This window comes from Ictalurus punctatus, chromosome 1, assembly GCF_001660625.3.
Source record: "Ictalurus punctatus breed USDA103 chromosome 1, Coco_2.0, whole genome shotgun sequence".
Classification (NCBI taxonomy): Eukaryota; Metazoa; Chordata; class Actinopteri; order Siluriformes; family Ictaluridae; genus Ictalurus; species Ictalurus punctatus.
In genome coordinates, this window is record NC_030416.2 from 2,043,798 (window position 1) to 2,060,470 (window position 16,673).

Genomic DNA, 16,673 nt, shown 5'->3' on the forward strand with positions numbered 1-16,673 from the left:
AGTGTAAGAAATCGTACAAACTTGATGCGTAGCCACTTTTTTATTTTTTTTAAGGTGTGTCTGCAAATAGTAAACGATTACTTCCTGCTTTGTTATAATTGGATCGTAGATGTGATGGGCGGGCTGGAAACCCATTTTCATTGACACGATTGGTCCAGTCTGTGTTAGTGGGCGGGGCTTGTGAAACCGGCGTCAGTGAGGTGGACATGACGCCATTTTGACGTGACAGCGGTGCAACTAGCGGTGACAGAGAACTCTCTAGAAGCATCGTTTTGAGTTGAATTGACTGAAAAAGAGCTTCCTTTTATAACAACCGACAAGTAAGTGAACTGATATTATAATTCTGTTATTCCTGCCTTTTTCATCTTATCGGAAGACGTTAATATAGTGTGACGTAGTCGTAGATAGGAAGTCAGAGTTGTTAGCTCATTTTTTTCCTTCACACCCACATTTCGTCAAGCACCGCCTACTGCTTTATGATTGGCTAATATCTTGAGACTTACGAACGGTCGACCAATTATTTAATCGGTGCTCCGTTGTGTTGAGAAGTATTAACCAATCCGAGAGCAGGAGGTGGGGTCCGTCAGAAAACGAGTGGATTAAAAAAAACGCGTAGGTTAATGGTTACTTATCAGCTAACATACTAGCTAGTTAGGCGAATTCATAACGAACACGACTTTTCAAAAGAAGATCCTTCTTGTCTATTTATTTTTTGGTTAAAGAATAACGTCAGTATTCATGACAGTTCGTCATGCTAGCTAGCTAAATCGTCAAATATACAAACGAGTTAGCAGGTTAGCGTTAATGAACTCTGTCTGTTTCTGTGTTTATCTTTTTGTTATTGCTAAGCTTTTAGATAACCCCAAGAGGCAGCTATACAAGCCATATACTTAGTTATTTATTTATGTTGACACATTAAACTGTTTAAATAATTTAGACGCGACAATAAACGCGGCTAAGACCCGCCTACTTTCACACGAACAGGTTATTTGATTGACATGGCAGATGATCAATCAGAGAGCTTTTCCCCGCAGGCCTTTGGCAAACACGGAAAGAGATCATTTTATTTACTCAGTATTAACTGATTCAAACTAAACTTCGATGAGTTTTATTCTTGCAGTTTCAGAAGTTTGGCCGGTCGTGTCAGACTAGTATAAGCTCTGATACCGCCGAGCATTTTGCCATTGATTGCATTTGTTACTTTTTTGTTAGGATGTATGAAATGAACTGAACCTCTTCAATATTTAAGTGATGGTATTGATGACATTTCTCTTTGTCTTTTCTCCCAATCAGACCTGAGAGGATGGGGAATGTCTTTGCGAATCTCTTTAAAAGCCTCTTCGGGAAGAAGGAGATGAGGATCCTGATGGTGGGCCTGGACGCAGCCGGGAAAACCACCATTCTCTACAAACTCAAGCTGGGCGAGATCGTCACCACCATCCCCACCATCGGTACACAAACTCACTGACACCCAACACCTCGTCCGAGATAGCCGAGAACAGCGCTCGATTCGGCAGGCATAGGCACGGGTTTGAACCTGTGGAGTTTTATCACTTTTATATCCACAGGTCAAACACAGTGGTACATAACCGCAATCAAAAAAGGAAAGATCTTAAATTTTTGCGGAATTGTAGTGACCCATCCTGTTTTTTTTAAAAACAGCGTAGTGTATTTCAAGTACTTCAAGTACTCTCGGTCTCAAGCTTTTGTTTTTAGTGTTTCTTGTTGAGCGACTTTGACTCGGTTCGAGGGTGTGTCCGTACACGGAATGTGTGAACAGAAGCAGTCAGCTGTGCTTGTACAAACGAAAAAAAATGTGTGTGTGCAGTTTAGTCAGCATTACTGTAACCACCCTGATCGGCACGTCCTGAAGTGCTTCGTTACTCCTTTACACCTGTTACAAAGCGCTGACACTGGAGACTCCTTCCGCAAATGTTCAGGAGCCGTCGCCTCGCTTCATCAAACTTCATATGAACGGTTACACTTTTAATCTGCAGGTTTTAATGTCGAGACGGTGGAGTACAAGAACATCAGTTTCACAGTGTGGGACGTGGGCGGTCAAGACAAAATCAGACCCCTGTGGAGACACTACTTTCAGAACACACAAGGTAACACACACACTTTGACCCAATTAAAGTGTTTGGTGGGGGTTGTAAGATTTTAATGAATTGGGATTAGTTCAGTTTACAAACTGAGTACACTGTGTAGCACAAAAACTGGTAATATAATCTGGACATTTAATAAAAAAAAATTCATATTGATGTCAACGTAGAACACGGGTAGAGATTTTTTAACGTTTCTTTGTTGACATCTTGTACTATCTCTCGCTCTCTCTCTTGTCTCAGGACTGATCTTTGTAGTGGACAGCAACGACCGCGAGCGAGTAAACGAAGCGAGGGAGGAGCTGACGAGAATGTTGGCGGAAGATGAACTGCGTGATGCCGTTCTCCTCGTTTTCGTGAACAAGCAGGTGACTGCGCTGTACATGCTGTATTTATTTCTGCCATTGTTATTTAATTCAGTTAAACATTGACACTTGTCGTGATTGACACGGAGTGTTTTATTCCATACACGGATTCATTGATAAAGCCAACATTCTGTTCTGCTGTTTAAGCTTAATAATAATAATAATAATAATAATAATAGAGTTTTCAATCTATATGCGCCAAACTTGCCTGTTCTGACTTGGTGTGCTGTGACTTTTCTATCTGGTTGGAATTACGGTTTACGGAAACTCAAAGTGGCCAAAATTCCCACTGACTTCCATTTGGACTGTTAGAACTCCTAAACCATTCAAGCTACTTCCACCAAACTCAGCAACGTCCTTCAGCTTACGAAGCTGTATTGTGTTGAACTGATCAGACGATGATCAAATATCCCAAACAGGACTGATTTTGTCAAACCAGCGTCAAAATTTGTCTGTGACGAACATCACCTCTCTAGCTATTAAGTATTATTTCTCCTGCAACATTACTCCCGTAGTGCTGAACTTAACTACACGGAATGTTAGTAAGAGTAAGTGTAATAAATTTAATCGTCTAAGCGCCTGTTTGTTTGCTTTTTTTTTTTTAGGACCTGCCCAATGCAATGAACGCAGCTGAGATCACAGACAAGCTCGGGCTTCACGCGCTGCGCCATCGCAACTGGTACATCCAGGCCACGTGTGCTACGAGCGGAGACGGCCTGTACGAGGGTCTCGACTGGCTCTCCAACCAGCTGAAGAACCAGAAATGAACCATTCCACCCACCCTCAGATCTGCGTGTGTGAGAGAGAGAATGAGAGAGAGAGAGAGAGATGTTGGCCTTGCCTAAACCTTGACTGATCTCAGTATATTTTTATCCCCACGTGTGTGTTTGTGTGTTTGTGTGTGTGTGTGTGTGTGTGTGTGTGTGTGTGTGAGTGTGTGAGTGAGTGAGTGAGTGAGTGAGAGAGAGAGAGAGATGTTGGCCTTGCCTAAACCTTGACTGGTCTCAGTATATTTTTATCCCCACGTGTGTGTGTGTGTGGAAGGAAGTGCCATTTGACCAACTCAAGTGTATTTGTGTGTTGGACACGAGTGCATCATTCAGCACAAACCCCAACGGTTCTCAATATTTTTGAGTCTTTCATAAGGGTTTAGGCTTCGCTGCCTAATGTGTGTGTGTGTGTGTGTGTGTGTGTGTGTGTGTGTGTGTGTGTGAACGTGATTCTGAGTGCAAGTGTTTACTTAAAGTGCGTATGAGAGAAAGAACGTGTGTCTGCTCAGACCATAGATATACATATTACAACCCTGCGTTCACTCTAGCAAGCGACAGGCGGCCATTTATTAACACGCACGTACGTGACGCGGAGCCGCGATTGGCACGAACGGTTCTTCGCGCCAATCCTGTGTCACGTGTGATGCGAAGATTAATTTCTTTTCATTTATTTATTCATGTGCAAAGATTCTTCAGTTCCCTACACACAACTTTTAATTCGTACCTGAAATCAGTTCCCATTTACTGTGCAAAAAAAAAAAAAAATTTCCTGTTGTATTCAACGTGTCATTAAACGTACGTAGCTAGGACAGTTAGCTTGCTTTGCTAATCTGTTAAATCAAACGATAACATTCAACACTGGTTAGCATGTTTATTTAATTTTCGTGTGACTAGTTAGCTTTTGAAGCTGTTTATAGCTACTACCGTTTCGTTTTGTAACAGTTTCTCTAAAAAAAAAAAAAATGCCGGTCAGGCCATGCACACTGGCGTCCCCGGTAACATCAGTTACATGCCCGCTAGAGACGAACTACAATTTACTTGCAAGAGTGAACGCGGGGGGTTAGAGGCGGAGACGGATGATGATGTCACTCTGTACAGAAACGCGCTCTAAAAGAAACGATTGTCTATGGACGTGTATTTTTTTTACTTATTCCTAAAAGAACGTAAATGTTGAGGTTTGTTTGCTTGTTTTGTTGTTTGTTTTTCCTGCAGCAGAATGTAATTTGCTCGTTACATGGCATTTCATGTGTTTCATGTCTTATTAAATTGCTTTAACAACTGAAATGCGAGACGGACAATAGCTTGCGCACGTATGGTTTATGGTTAGCTAAGCCGCTTTTATTCGTTCGCTACAAATCAGCTTGTTGGATTCGATTATTTATTTGATGAAGGTCAGTTAAGATAAGCGAGTTAAGCTATGGGGGGTGAACAAAAATCAGATATTGCTCTCCGAAGGAAAAAATAATGTTCAAAAACAGACAAATACGTACAAAGAAACGTAACATACGAAGCGGTGGCTTCAGTAGCGTCATCTCTAATATGTATATCTACGGCTTGGATTGAGGACGGACCCCGGCGTGCCTTTCACACACCTTTCCTTCGAAACAATTCTTTCATACGCACTCTCTCGTTGTTGTTGTTGTTGTTGTTGTTACCCCCCCCATTCTCAAATGTGGATTTCAGGATGCTTTTGCGACCTGCGTGGCGATACTGCTCTTAACATGGCCTCGCTGAACGGTTGAAAAGTTTCCAGATGTGTATAAGTGTAAAGAAGCGCAGTTTAATATTTATAAATATTTTTACTTTATGTTCGAGTGCTGTGTGTTACGAGGCCAAGTACTTCGTCTGTGTGTGATCGCCGACCGCTAAGCCTGCTACTTGGCGTGCTAGATAGCTAATAAGTTACTTTGAAGACGTATATACTGTAGAAGAAGTGGATGAGGAAATGTTCCTCAACAATGTTTAATCCAAATGGTTTACTGGCTGTATAAGCTGGTCACATGACAGCTGCGTGTCATAAAAGGGCGTGTTAAAAGCAGTACTGGAGAGCAGGATTGTTTGTTTGGTTCCCTGCAATAAGTCATAACAGTCCACCAATAGTGTTCGAGGCATGTTGAATATGAGCCAGGTGTTCTTTTCTATAGAGCGTGCACTTTTATTCCATTTAAACAACGAAGAAAATTCAGCCCTGGCGTGAGTTGCGGAGCAGGAACGGCATTGTAACCTGTATCAGGTTGGGAAGATACTTTTTCCATCCTCGATTGTCCTTGTCATCATTTGAAAATCACCTTTTTATTTTTCCCCGCCCCACCTCTCCTCTGATTTCGCAGTTTAGTTTTCAGTCCTGAACGGCTGTAGGTTAGAGACGAGACAGAAGAGTGTGTCTGGGTTCTTGACTGTACACTACCTTTCAACCGAGCACAATCACAGTACATTCCCACAGAACTCCCTTGTACTTTTGGATTTGATTTAAATTAAATAAATACATTTTAAAAAACCTTCAATCGTCTCCTGTTTCTCTGCTTTCTTTTACATTCCTAGGTGTTTTATAATTCCCTTAAAAACTGTGTGTAGTCATTCGGCTAATCGAAATCTATCTTGCACCACATCATTGTTGAGTTCTTGAATTTGATTGGTCAGAAGGTGTACAAAGCAATATGGTATCGTTTCTATAGTAACGGCTCATTCAAAGAGACTTGGGTGTAATTACTGATAAGGTGAAATTTTCTGTTAGGAAGATGTAACTTCAGGTTGCTGAATCTTGCTGCATTATAGCGCACACACACATGATCGGATCAGTTCTGCACTTCGTTAACCACATGTTTATGCAAGACTTCTGTGTGCTCTGAGAACACCGAGTGATGTAGATGTGCTTACACATCTTATCCGTTCAGTTTATCAGTCACCTCTGATTCCATTAATCAGAGGCATCACTCACGTTTAATCACACAGCACGCACACACACGCGCCGAGCTCAAAGGGTACTGCTGATAAAACAGTACTATCACTACTACGTACGCAGGAACGTTCACCTAGATCAACGTGTCTACTAAGTGTTTTTTACCACAAAAAAACAACTCATGGGAGGTTTAAACCGCGCTGAGGGAACACGTCATCTCAAATCTCTTGTCTAATATATCTACGTGTATAATATATAATATAAATATATAAATATTGTTACTCTAAAAACATGATGGTTTAACTTGATGGCTTGTAATCTGTTTGCACGTGAAAGCAACAAGATTCATTCATCAATGCATTTGTTTTTCACGTGTGATTATGTTAGTAATATGTGATCACGTGTGAAAACATAAAGCCAATGAAAGAAAAACTAATGTGAAAATAAATTACGTGAAAAATGAATGGTGGGGGGAGAAACATGAACGTAAATTAATTGTATGTTTTTTTTTAAACTGTGAAAAAAACATGAATAAAAATCACGTGAAAATGAATTAATCGGGGAGGGGGGGGGGATACGAAGAATGAATCGTGAAAAGCAAATCACGTGAAAATGAATCAATCATGAAAAAATTCCCTGTGAAAATAAAATCATCATGAAAAATCACATGGGAAAAATAAATGAATTATGCAAAAAAAAAATCACATGCACTATTTTGAAAAGTGTAAAACGTATTAAACGTCTAAAAACGTGTAAAAAAAATTATACGTGATGTTTGTGTGAGTCTTTTGTAAATGAAAGTTCAGCAGATGTTTATATGGGAATAAAGTGTAATAAGTAAAACACGTTTTTCAGGTTAGGTGAAATGTGCGCTACTGTGTCACGTCAAACGTTTCTATTTCGGAACACGCAGAACTGGAACTGAATTGGTTTCTTTTTTGTTTTCTTATATCAGGCTGCACATCTTTGTCCTAAAATGGACCATTAAATCGTTAACGAAGAGACCCTTCGACGTTAAAGATCACCCAATTGTGTTACATAAACTTTCGGCTCGCGCTGTACCCTTGTCATCACGTTTCACACGTTTTTCCACGTGTTCGTTATTCACGTTCATTTTTCACGCATAATTTTCCACAGGTAATCATCAGTGAAAACACGATCATGACGAGAGTTATGAAAGGACCCATGGGACATTTATTTAACATTCATGGAAGGAGTCTCCAGTGTCAGCAGCGCTTTGTAACAGCCAATAAGTCCAGGACAGAGGAGTTTGCGCTTTGCCCTTTCTCAATGATAGCTAGCTGCATGTTTTTTTTGTTTTGTTTTATTAACATCAACAGAACAACAAAGATGCTAACAGAGGAACCAGATATGCTTTCCCCACCTCAATCACAACGTTAAATCAGTGCTCGAATTAGCATAACTGGACAAATCTGGTTCTGATTCTCATTTTCACTTATGTTAACTTACAATCAATTATCATATAACCTACCTACTAGGCCTATATCATAAGTCCTACACTGAAGTAACTTGTTGACTTAAGCATAAAAAGTGTGACATTGATTATTATTATTATTATTTTTACTTAATATACAGGGTGTCTAATACGTTAAACAAAATGGCGGACTTATTGGGCACGTTCTGTAAAGAACGTTGTTAAGTAAGAAATATAAAGGGTGTCACTCAAAATATGCGGACATAATGTATCGAGGTCGTTCTGTAAAGACAGCTATTGAGTATGAAATGTACAGTGGCACATTCTGTCAAGAATGACATTAAGTAAGAAGTATACAGTGTCACAACATTAAAACAAAATGGCGGACATACTGTATCGAGGACGTTTCGTAAAGACAGCTATCGAGTAAGAAATATACAGAGTGTTAAACAGAATGGCGGACATATTGGGCACGTTCTGTCAAGGATGATATTAAGTAAGAAATATAGTGTTAAACAAGTTAAACAAAATGGCGGACATATTGGGCACGTTCTGTCAAGGATGATATTAAGTAAGAAATATAGTGTTAAACAAGTTAAACAAAATGGCGGACATATTGGGCACGTTCTGTCAAGGATGATATTAAGTAAGAAATATAGTGTTAAACAAGTTAAACAAAATGGCGGACATATTGGGCACGTTCTGTCAAGGATGATATTAAGTAAGAAATATAGTGTTGAACAAGTTAAACAAAATGGCGGACATGTTGAACATTTCTGTAAGTACAAGCTTGTTTTGCCGGTTTAAAACAAACTCTCATATGATTCTAGACTAGGGTTATGGGACACCAGGAACGACAGTAATTCCTTGAGGTTTTTTTTTTTTAGCGTCGACTTGGCACTTTTGTTTGTCAGTGATTTATACCTCCCAGGGATAGAGCTAATCAAAACAAGTCATGAAGAAATATGAGATGAACGGCGTGAGAAAAAAAAAGAGAAAAGAAGAAGTTCTACGTAACGAGCTGAAGGGCTACACCTCCAGGAACTGAAGGATGGAGCTTGCGTCAGCCGGCGCGCTTCCCCCGGTTTCTCCCGTGGAGGAGGAAGCTCATTGAAACCAGATGATCAGATCTTCCACCTAGCTCCTGGATATCTGCTTGAAGTGCGCGCGTGCGAGCTCCTCGTCCAGTAAGCTGTGTGAAGCGAGATGCGCGAGCTTGTGAACTTCTCTCCGAGACGCGAACGCACGTTAGTTAGTGGACGTGGCCAGTCCATCAGACCCAACGTGATTTCACGTCTCGTAGCCTACGTGTGGGATTGCAGGAGGCGTGCAGAGTGCAAGGTTCTCTAACCGTTTGGACTCGGGACAGGACACTTATATACGAGCCACGCGCTCGGGATCCACAGCGCGAGCGTTCATCTCGGGAACGGGTTCATCTGCTGGGAGGTCTTCTACACTCCGATCATGTCGTGTCTGTTACTGGGGAGGCTGAAAAGGTGAGGTCTTTTCCTAGTTTCCGAAATGCACCAGTTTCTGTAATATATATACACCATACGATATCATATATTACAATTTTAGAACATTTTTTAAAAATATTATTACTCTTCTTATTTATATATAAATATATAAAGCGCGCGACAGGATTTTAGTAGAAGTGTTGTATCAAAACCTGTGCTTACTGAGTCACTAAACAAACAAGTGGTCACCTTTTTATTCTTAGTAGACTGTTTTTACTTCTTTAAAAATGCATTTAAGCACCATTCCTACCACTTCTTTTTAATAATAATAATAATTTTTTTTTAAAAAGTATAAATATATATTTTAAAATGTACATTTATATATATAAAAAATTTCTCCCTTTTTCTTTTTGATTGTATTTTACTGTTTTTTGCTGGGGAATTTGTTTTATTTATTAAGTACAAATCAGCTTTGCCCTGTGCACTTTGATATGTTTTTCATCTTTCATTTATTGCTTTTGCCATCATTTTTTTTAATGCAACAGACCTTGATTTTTAAAAATAATACCAGCTCCATGACCCCCAAAAAAAAGAATTTATTGATTTATTGCCCATTAAAAATTTATGAATTTATTTTAATGTCTCTCACTAAATGAGTTATTGGGGTTTTTTTGTTTGTTTGTTTTTTTGCTGTGGAAAAAATCCTTATTTATTAAATACAAACCAGATTTGCCCTGTGCATGTTGATTTTTTTTTTTTTCATCATTCATTTATAATTTTTTTTACTTTTGCCATATTTTTTTTTTTTTAATGCAACAGACCTTGATTTAAAAATATAACTGGTCCCATCCCCCCAAATTAATTAATGTATTGATTTATTGCCCATTTAAAAAAAAAAATGATTAATTTATTTAAATGCAACAATTATCATAAAATAAATCTAGTCCCATGATCTTGTCTTGTTTTTGTCATGTATTTATTTATTGCATTTTTTTGCCAATTATTTACAATAACTTTTTTGTGTGAACTTTTTCTGTTATATTTTATTCTTAATTTATATTGTTTAATACAATATGCACTGGTTTTGTAAATCAACCTGGTCCCCCCCCCAAAAAAAATAAAATAAAATAAAATAAAAAATTCTGGGACCCTTGCATGAATACAGCTCCTCCGCACTCCCAAGCAACTGTGGGATTTGCTCCCAAGGAACCACACGACCAATCACAGAGCTGCATCTCTCAGCCTGGTTAGAGCTTTTGCTGAGGTGATGTTAGCGAGTGTTTGGGGAATACACACCCTAGGAGTGAGTATGTGTGTGTCCTCAGGCTATGGTGGACTTGTCCTCCTAAAATACTGCATAAACATCATGATGATCACCACACCAATCACACACACACACACACACACACACACACACACACACACACACACGTATGTACGTACGTGTACCATGCAGGATTTTCTACAACGTTGTAGAAGTTTCATGCAGGAATCAAGTAACGATGATTTAGTGATTGATTTCGTGTGCGAGGTTGAGTAATAGATACTTTCTAAATTCTAAATACTTTTCCTCTGTTACTTTTATTCCACATTTTCTTCTCAGAAACAAAGTCCTATCTCTACATTTTCACTCTTTTTCTTTGTTGTTCCCTTTTGTTTCTTTCTTTCATTTTCCCTTTGTGTCTTTCTTTCAGATGTTATATTTGTTGCTTATATTTTTATACACAATGTATGCTTTTGCCAAGTGTGTGTGTGTGTGTGTGTGTGTGTGCGCCTCAGCTTGCCTTTGCTCTCTACATACAGTGAGTGACTGGACAAGATAATTCATTACACATTAACTTATCTCTGTGTGTGTGTGTGTATGTGTGTGTGTTTTGGGGGGGGTGGATGGGGAGTTGGTGGATGTGCTCAATGGACTGGAGAGTGGGGCGGAGTGGGTATCAGTGCAGTTCAGCTAACGTGATTGGCCGATTCTGAAGGAGGAGTGGTTTTGGTTTCTAAGAAAGGAGAAGGAGCAAAGCTCAGTAGATATCAGTCAGTGAGAGAGAGAGAGAGAGAGAGAGAGAGGTGTCAATAGACAGGTAGATAGTGAGATTGATGACATTGGTAGTGATGTCTGCTCCCGGTGAAATTCTGGAACTTTAAGTCAAATAAGTTGCAGGATAATGACACAAGACTAGTTTATGAATATTTTTCAGCATGCAGAACGACAAAAACTAGACTCTGTCGTTCTGTCCTGCTCTCTTTGCAATAACCATTAACATTCTTTCTTAATTTTTTAAATAATTTTTTTCCCCTCTGAATTTTCTCTTTCGTTCGTTTGTTCTCTATTCTGTATTAGTTCGGTCATTCTTTCTTTCTTTCTTTCTTTCTTTCTTAATTTATTCTTTTTCCTTCTGAATGTTATTGTTGCTCTTTTTCTGTATGAGTATTTTTTTTTTCTTTTTTCCCCTCTATCATCTCTCTCTCTCTCTCTCTCTCTCTCTCTCTCTCTCTCTCTCTCTATGTATTTATCGGTCTATCTTCATCATTTGTATTATTGTCTGTATTAATTTTGCCAGTCCTTTCTTTCTCTCTCTCTTTCCTTCTGTGTCAGCCTTTCTGGTGGGATGGGCACATTTCGAACAGCAGTTGAGCAACGTTGCTGTCTAAATATTTCTAGGAGTTGGGTAAGAAATGTTCTTGGACCTGAGCCAAGAAACGTCTAAAGCTCAGTTTTTTTTGTGTGTGTGTGTGTGTGTGTGTGTGTGTGTGCGCATCCGTGCATGATTGCATTAGGCAGTAGAGACTGTAGTTTTGCTCTTATGTAAATGTGTCAGTGTGTTGATGGCATTCCATTCACAGCACAGGTTTCCCTGTCATTCCATAACTTTTGAAAATATTTATTTCAAATGATTCATTGTGAATTAATTTGGCATGGGTGTGTATGTGTCACACCTCATGAATTCCTTGTGACTGAGAGTCACGACATGCAAAGAACATGTGTTGTTTGACACCAGATATTCAACATTGTGTCCAATTTACATTCTGTTTGCTTCATATCAACACTAAAGGTCAGCCCATATAACCGCACTGAATCATTTCATCTCTCGTTGAGGTCGTGATGCTGGTGTGCGTGATGCCGCTAACGTGTCGTGTTTGTGTTTGTATGTGGAGGTGGGATGTTTTGGGTGCTGCGGTCGGGGTGCGCTCGCTGGCCACCATCCCCTCTCTCCCTAAAGCTGTGGCTGAGTTCGTCTCCGATGCTGTGGCTGAATGCAAACCCGCCAAAGTGCATGTGGTGACTGGTACGCCTGAGGAGACCGTCAGCATTCTGGCTGGCTTGGAAAAAGAAGGCATGGTTAAAAAATTGCCCAAGTATCAGAACTGGTGAGTAATGCGACCTCGGTTACCGCCCTTTATGACATGTAGGATAACTGCAGTTCCAAAGATTAAGGAGTTGCACATGGAGCAGGAAAGCTGTGCTGTGGCTTGTTACAGCACCTCACCTTCGACAATTTTGCAACTGTTTAATGACTGACGCGAGGAACTCAGCAGTAGGACCATTCTGGCAGAATTTTTCAGTGTTTCCCATTTATTTTGTCTATGTCTACTTTGTTTATTTTATACGTTGTTTTAGTCTGTAACTACAGATCTAAATATTATTCAGTGGTTACTAGAAATGAGTTTGAGTAAAACGAAGGCGTGTCTCAGCTTTTCTGTTTCTGCTTTTAGATTTGAGCAGGCGCGTAACCCGGCTCTGAATACTCGCAACTTTCCCGTGTGAATATTCATGCCATTTCGGACCTGTTATGCAGACACGTCATACTTCATACCTGCTTACAATAAGTGCCGTTTAATAATCTGCAAGACAAGTTAGCTCCCGTCATCGCGGACATTACAGCAGCTATAAACGTGCTTCTTAGTTATGTAGCAGAAACGCATTAGAACTGTAACTTCTGATTTAATGAATGAAACTTTTCTACAAACATTATGATCGCTGTTCTGCAGCTGGCTGGCTCGTACAGACCCTAAAGATGTGGCACGTGTGGAGAGTAAGACGGTGATCGTCACTAAGCAGCAGAGAGACACCGTTCCTATTCCCAGCAATGGCGTGAAGAGTCAACTTGGCAGCTGGATGAGCGAAAACGACTTCCAGAAAGCCAGAGAGGACCGATTCCCTGCCAGCATGTCGGGTGTGTGTGTGTGTGTGTGTGCGCGTGCACGTTTGTGCATATGTTACTCTACTGTTAAACTCCCTGAGGGATTCTTCAAATGGCAGCCATTTTGTTTTTGTTTATGTATTGCTTTAACACTAAGCACCTGAGGAAAGAAATGCCCGTATTACTGAACAGAACCATCAAGGACAATCAGTGCAAATTACCGTATCTCTGATATCTTTTTCACGTTCCTTGTCTTGCCCTAGGTCGGACGATGTACGTGATCCCGTTCAGCATGGGTCCAGTGAATTCCTCTCTAGCTAAGTTTGGCGTTCAGGTAACGGATTCTCCGTACGTGGTGGCCAGCATGGGAATAATGACCCGCATGGGCAAGCCTGTCCTGGAGAAACTCGGAGAGGGTGCGGAGTTCGTACGCTGCCAGCACTCGTTGGGCCGACCTCTGCCGCTTAAAGGTACTGACCGTTGCGGGTAACTCTGGATTGTCCTAAAGACACAAAGGTGCCAATATTTACAGTTTAGCAGTAGCATTTGACTCCTTTCTATGGTGAGCGGCTTTTCATGCCAGATAAGTCAAACCAAATTACAATTCCCCAACAGAAAAGCTAATTCACAGATGTCACACAAGGCACACATTTTGTCACTGGTAGAGGTTACTTTCACTTTGTCTCGATGAACTTTGACCTGTGAATTCGCACGCCTCGTTCTTGCGAACCAATAGAAAACCAGATGGCGGGTGTGGTAGTCTCGCTGGTCAGTGAAAAGTGAAAAGGAAGACAAATGAACTATGTTGTAAACGAACATACACTAGTTGTTTTGTGGTAAAAGTCTGTGGTCTGAACTCGCCAATTAAAAAAAAAAAAGTATGTTTATTTTGAATCCGTTCTCTTTGAACCTGGCTAAAATATCCTTGTCCCCCCCCCCTGTTTTCCCAGCTCCTTTGATAAACCAGTGGCCTTGTAATCCAGAAAAGGTGCTGATCTCACATCTCCCGGATAGCAGGCAGATCCTCTCTTTTGGAAGTGGTTACGGTGGGAATTCACTCCTGGGAAAGAAGTGTTTTGCGCTCCGTATTGCCTCTCGCATTGCCAAAGATGAAGGCTGGCTAGCTGAACATATGCTGGTGAGTAACTTTGGGGGGACGCTCTTATTCTTTTTTTATTTTATCTCCTAGATCTGGCATGTATTGTTGAAATGGAATCTTGTTTGTTTCTGAGACACAGGTGTAAATTGGCATAATCTCTCTCTCTCTCTCTCTCTCTCTCTCTCTCTCCCTCTCTCTCTCTCTCTCTCTCTCTCTCTCTCTCTTTAGATTCTGGGAATCACAAATCCTCAAGGTGTGAAGCGATACATTGCAGCAGCTTTCCCAAGCGCTTGTGGGAAAACCAACCTGGCCATGATGAAACCAACGCTGCCTGGTTGGAAGGTGGAGTGTGTGGGTGACGATATTGCCTGGATGAAGTTTGACAGTCAGGGTGAGAGACAAAACGTCTGAGCTCCAATCCGTGCTTCTGTAACGATTCTGCAATCGTTTTTGCTAGTATTGGTGAAAGATGGCTCACGGGATGTTATTTTCCAGGTAAACTCAGAGCCATTAACCCAGAAAACGGGTTCTTCGGTGTGGCCCCTGGTACCTCTCTGAAGACAAACCCTTATGCCATGGAAACCATTGCGAAGAACACGATATTCACAAATGTGGGTGAGACGAGTGACGGTGGCGTTTGGTGGGAAGGTCTGGAACCGCCGGCACCTGGCGTCTCTCTGACCGACTGGCATGGAAATTTATGGAAGCCTGGTAATATTCTTAACTAAAGTGCTCATTTGGAAAACAATTATGATTGGAAATTGTCCAAAATGAACCTATATTACATTCCCTTTATATCCATCGTTGCTTATTTTTTGCTTTTATTTACAATAAAGCCAATTTTACGAAGTAAAATCTGTGATTCTTCACAGGTGACTCGAAACCTTGTGCCCACCCGAACTCGAGGTTCTGTACCCCTGCGGCCCAGTGTCCCATCATGGACCCCATGTGGGAGAGCGACGAAGGAGTACCAATTGACGCCATCATATTTGGTGGCCGGAGACCAGAAGGTGATTACCATGAATGAAAATTCATAGAAATAATGTTGTCCTGCATTATAATAATGCCAATATGTTCTCTTTTTTTATTTTATTTTTTTTTATAGGAGTGCCCCTGGTGTATGAATCATTTAACTGGAGACATGGAGTGTTTGTTGGTGCTGCCATGAGATCGGAATCTACAGCAGCTGCAGAACACAAAGGTATCTCCAGCTAATTATATAGCAGCCTAATTATATAGCAGCTAATTATATAGCACAACATTACATGCTATATATAGAGGAATGTGTAAAGAATGAAACACTTTGCTCATAATAGCAAAGAGTTTTATTCTATTTTTGTCAAAGAATGACACATTGTACCTTCAAGGCCAATCAGAATCCAGCATTCCATAGCACTGTTGAGTAAATATAAATGAAATTACCCCAACCATAATCTTGTGTATACAGGCAAAGTCGTCATGCACGACCCCTTCGCTATGCGTCCGTTCTTCGGCTACAACTTTGGCGACTACCTGAGCCACTGGCTCAGCATGGAGACGAGAAAGGCACCCACGCAACTCCCCAAGATCTTCCACGTCAACTGGTTCCGGAAAGATCCGCAGACCAACTCCTTCCTGTGGCCCGGATTTGGAGAGAATTCCAGAGTGCTCGAATGGATCTTCAGCCGCTGTGGACGCACCAGCGAAGATGAGGCAGCCAGAAAGAGCATGATAGGATGGTTGCCCCAAGAGGGCGCCATCAACACAAAAGGCCTGGGCCAGAAAGTCAACATGGAGGCGCTCTTTGACGTTCCTAAACCATTCTGGCAAAAAGAAGCCCAAGAGATAAGAGCCTATTTTACGCAGCAGGTGGGCGCTGATCTACCTGAGCAGCTAGAGGCGGAGCTAAGGGCACTTGAGAAGAGAGTTAGGGATTGAACGAAAAAGGACATGATGTTTTAAAATACACTACTTTTAAATGTTTGCTGCATGGTGCAAGGCGGTTTGAGCATGAGTTCGGGAAGTAACCAATCGTTTAAGCTACAATCTTCAGTCCTGTAATAATGATGATAATGATAATAATAATAATAATAATAATAATAATAATAAAATACACCAGCCACATAAAGCTAAGACTTAGTGACTGTAACTGAATGCCATTGTCTTGATGGGCTACAAAACAAAAAAATATATCATCTGGAGGTTTACTCTAGTCTGTCTTATCTTTGTACGTTCTCACAAACGTACACGCAATGGCCTCTAAAAGACATCGGACCAAAAATGGTTAGGAGAGTTATGAAACTGTTGTTAATGTATTTGCTTGACCTGTATGAATAAAACACTGAAAATCTGTTTTATCAGCTGCTGTCATTGAGTTGTTTCACCCTCTCTGTAGCGAAGATATGTCCATGTGCCTTTCATTCAC

General features: G+C 40.7%; 2 protein-coding genes across 5 annotated transcripts; both read left to right on the forward strand.

The window, feature by feature from the left end:
* Positions 1 to 168: 168 nt before the first annotated feature.
* Positions 169 to 5,741, forward strand: arf2b (ADP-ribosylation factor 2b). 4 transcript variants are annotated; one of them, XR_008398347.1, is made up of 6 exons: positions 169 to 320; positions 1,294 to 1,451; positions 1,998 to 2,108; positions 2,346 to 2,470; positions 3,073 to 3,297; positions 3,432 to 5,741. XR_008398347.1 is itself a non-coding variant. In XM_017465066.3 (5 exons), exons 2-5 carry the CDS (start codon positions 1,304 to 1,306, stop codon positions 3,232 to 3,234), a joined length of 546 nt encoding a protein of 181 aa, XP_017320555.1. In that variant the 5' UTR covers positions 169 to 320; positions 1,294 to 1,303; the 3' UTR covers positions 3,235 to 5,741. The 4 variants fall into 4 exon arrangements, 2 of the variants coding, with proteins under 2 accessions (XP_017320555.1, XP_017320556.1); XR_008398344.1 differs by having other exon boundaries at positions 3,436 to 5,741; XM_017465066.3 differs by having other exon boundaries at positions 3,073 to 5,741.
* A 2,929-nt stretch (positions 5,742 to 8,670) lies between these two features.
* Positions 8,671 to 16,605, forward strand: pck2 (phosphoenolpyruvate carboxykinase 2 (mitochondrial)). The gene is made up of 10 exons (XM_017465021.3): positions 8,671 to 9,067; positions 12,185 to 12,397; positions 13,019 to 13,203; positions 13,434 to 13,640; positions 14,121 to 14,308; positions 14,498 to 14,660; positions 14,765 to 14,980; positions 15,142 to 15,279; positions 15,375 to 15,470; positions 15,717 to 16,605. Exons 1-10 carry the CDS (start codon positions 9,036 to 9,038, stop codon positions 16,184 to 16,186), a joined length of 1,908 nt encoding a protein of 635 aa, XP_017320510.1. The 5' UTR covers positions 8,671 to 9,035; the 3' UTR covers positions 16,187 to 16,605.
* Positions 16,606 to 16,673: the final 68 nt, after the last annotated feature.